General features: G+C 36.3%; 1 protein-coding gene across 1 annotated transcript in view; it reads right to left on the bottom strand.

Moving 5' to 3' along the window:
* necab1 (N-terminal EF-hand calcium binding protein 1) overlaps positions 1 to 985 on the bottom strand; it is a 52404-nt gene extending 51419 nt beyond the window's left edge. The window contains exon 1 of the mRNA XM_016533269.1: positions 348 to 985. Within this exon, the coding sequence (XP_016388755.1) occupies positions 348 to 434 (87 nt within the window). The 5' untranslated portion in view covers positions 435 to 985. The remainder of the gene's footprint in view (positions 1 to 347) is intronic.
* Positions 986 to 2447: the final 1462 nt, after the last annotated feature.

Below are 2447 nucleotides of genomic sequence, written 5' to 3'. Positions count from 1 at the left end.
ATATATATATATATATATATATATATAGGCATACATTTCTATACATATTTCTATGTAAGATCAGCTGCAAGCGACTTAGGAACTTAAGAACGTATCTTAAAAATAAACTAATAAATGTTAATAATTAATATTAAGCAAATTAACAAAACTCGTGAACCTTGTGCTGTTTTAAAGCTATGGTGATTATCTGTCAATCTGCAAGTGGACACTCAACACAAAACCTTATACAGCACTGTGGATCTAACAGGTTATTTTACGTCTCCAATTTCCTTTTATCGTTCAGCATAAATAATTCGTTATTACAATCAGACAAGTTTTAAAAAATGTTTTAAAATAGGCCTACTCACATCCAAAAATATTGACATTCCTTTCTTCAACTCGATGGGAGTGCTGGCTTCATCTGAGAGAGACTGTACCTCTTCAGAGCAATCCATAGTGATTCCTTCTGGTGAATAATTATCTAACTGAAACTCTTTACTTCAGGTATAGTAATAAGCCTTAATTTGTCCACACAAGTGCGCGTGCAGGGAGAAGGAGCGTGCGTTCTGCTCTGTGTCTCTGTAAGGACTCTCCGCTGGACTCCAGTGATGAGCCACAGGTCTCCTGATGCTGCGCGGAGCACCAATCACATTCGCTTTGAGCTGTGCTATCACGCTAGTCAATAGTCCCTATACCTGTCTCAGCGGGGATAAACAATTGTGATGTTTTATGATGTGTTTCTTCATGTTTGTTTGGACGCAAATGACAGAATAATGGAAAACTTGCAAAAAAAATAGTATCTTAATAACGTCGTGATCGTGTGCCTGCCATTAAGTTCATTCGTGTAATTAAATAGCTAGTGTCTAACACAGGAGAGTAAAATTTAAGGCATAGTTCATCGCAACAATGACAATTTTGCCATCATGTCACCATTTATCACTCTCATCATGTCGTTCTAAATATGACTTGCTTTCTTTCACTTGCAAAAAAGAGAAATTCTGAAGAATGCTAGTCGCTCGTTCCACAGAATGAAAACGGTGTAGAAAGATGTCCGCATTAAAATGCAATAACGGTAGGCTAATGCTCACTGATATTTTCCCTACAACAATAGGATAAGTACATATTGACATGATTTTACATTCGTAAACTATATTCCTTTAAGTGGTCATAGCACAGTTCTAAATACACTCGCGCGCGTTAAGCAGGATTATGTTCACACACAGTACGTATTTTCTTACAGAAAAAAAAGTAATTCACCTATTAACCATTTGAAAAGTCCTTTCTACCTTCCTATCTTTAAAAAAATAGTAAACGCAATTTACTGTGAAATGAAATTCACTTTAAACCTTGATGACGGAAGGCAATTCCTTGAAATGAAGCACAAAAATCTTTCAGTGAATTAAAGGTGAAACAGCAGCGACATCTTGTGGTAAAACATGCCAATAACATAAGCATCATGTTAAAGAGAAATGTACCTTTGAAGCACTTAAATATTAGCTGGATATGATATTATTGTTAAATAACATAGCCTATTTGTAACAAAACATGTCCCAAACTTTTGCCTGGCACCATTTCAATTTTCAAATGAATCAGTGTAATCACAAAATTACATTAGTTTGGTAGCAATTACTAGTCTCGAGTTAAAGCTCATTAATAGGGCCGCTGCTAAATCACACAAAAACACACCCACAAAAACTAACACAGAATTAAATAAGCAACTCACTGACCCAGCCACATTAAAAGACTGTCTGTGGTTTATGATATGTGGTTATTAATATGTGGTTATTAAACTGGAACCACTTGACAAAGGCCAATACACAAAGACTCATAATCTGTTGTAAGGAGAACAAAACCATTAACCTTGAGCAGAGTGCTTATAAATGTACTGTGGCCAGATGAGTCATGTTTCTACATTCATACACAAGCCAACTGTTGCCTTCAACCCTCAATGTCTAAAATCACAGACTATCTGTAATGACATGGCAGACATGTCTGATGATTGCTAAATGAATGGCTATGATGCAAACCCTGTGCTCTGATAATATTCCCATAAATACTGATAAAATCATTCAAAAGTGGTTTCATGAAAACCAGGGTAAAGTCCAATGCCTCCATAACCTTCCATCCATTCATCTTTTATGGTTCATTCTAGTGTGAAGTGTGCAAAAAAGGACACCACCTTCATCTGGGAGAGAACCAGCGCTTATCTTCTCATGATCAGGGCCGAATTTACGCATAGGCATTCTAGGCACGTGCCTATGTTAGCTCGTCCAGGGGGGCCCAAACACAATGAAGAGATATATAATATTTTTGTTATACTATGGGCTATCTACAACTATAAAAGAACCAAAACCCCAGAAGATATTGAGCAAATAAATATAATAAACAATAGGGTAAAAAATGACAAACTATTTCCATGTCTTCCACCTTTTTTATGTAGGCTACGGAAATCACGCTTTCTTTCTCCC

The sequence above is a fragment of the Sinocyclocheilus rhinocerous genome, unplaced genomic scaffold (assembly GCF_001515625.1).
Source record: "Sinocyclocheilus rhinocerous isolate Xijiao unplaced genomic scaffold, SAMN03320098_v1.1 scaffold574, whole genome shotgun sequence".
NCBI lineage: Eukaryota > Metazoa > Chordata > Actinopteri > Cypriniformes > Cyprinidae > Sinocyclocheilus > Sinocyclocheilus rhinocerous.
This window is presented reverse-complemented; position numbering and strand designations above follow the sequence as displayed.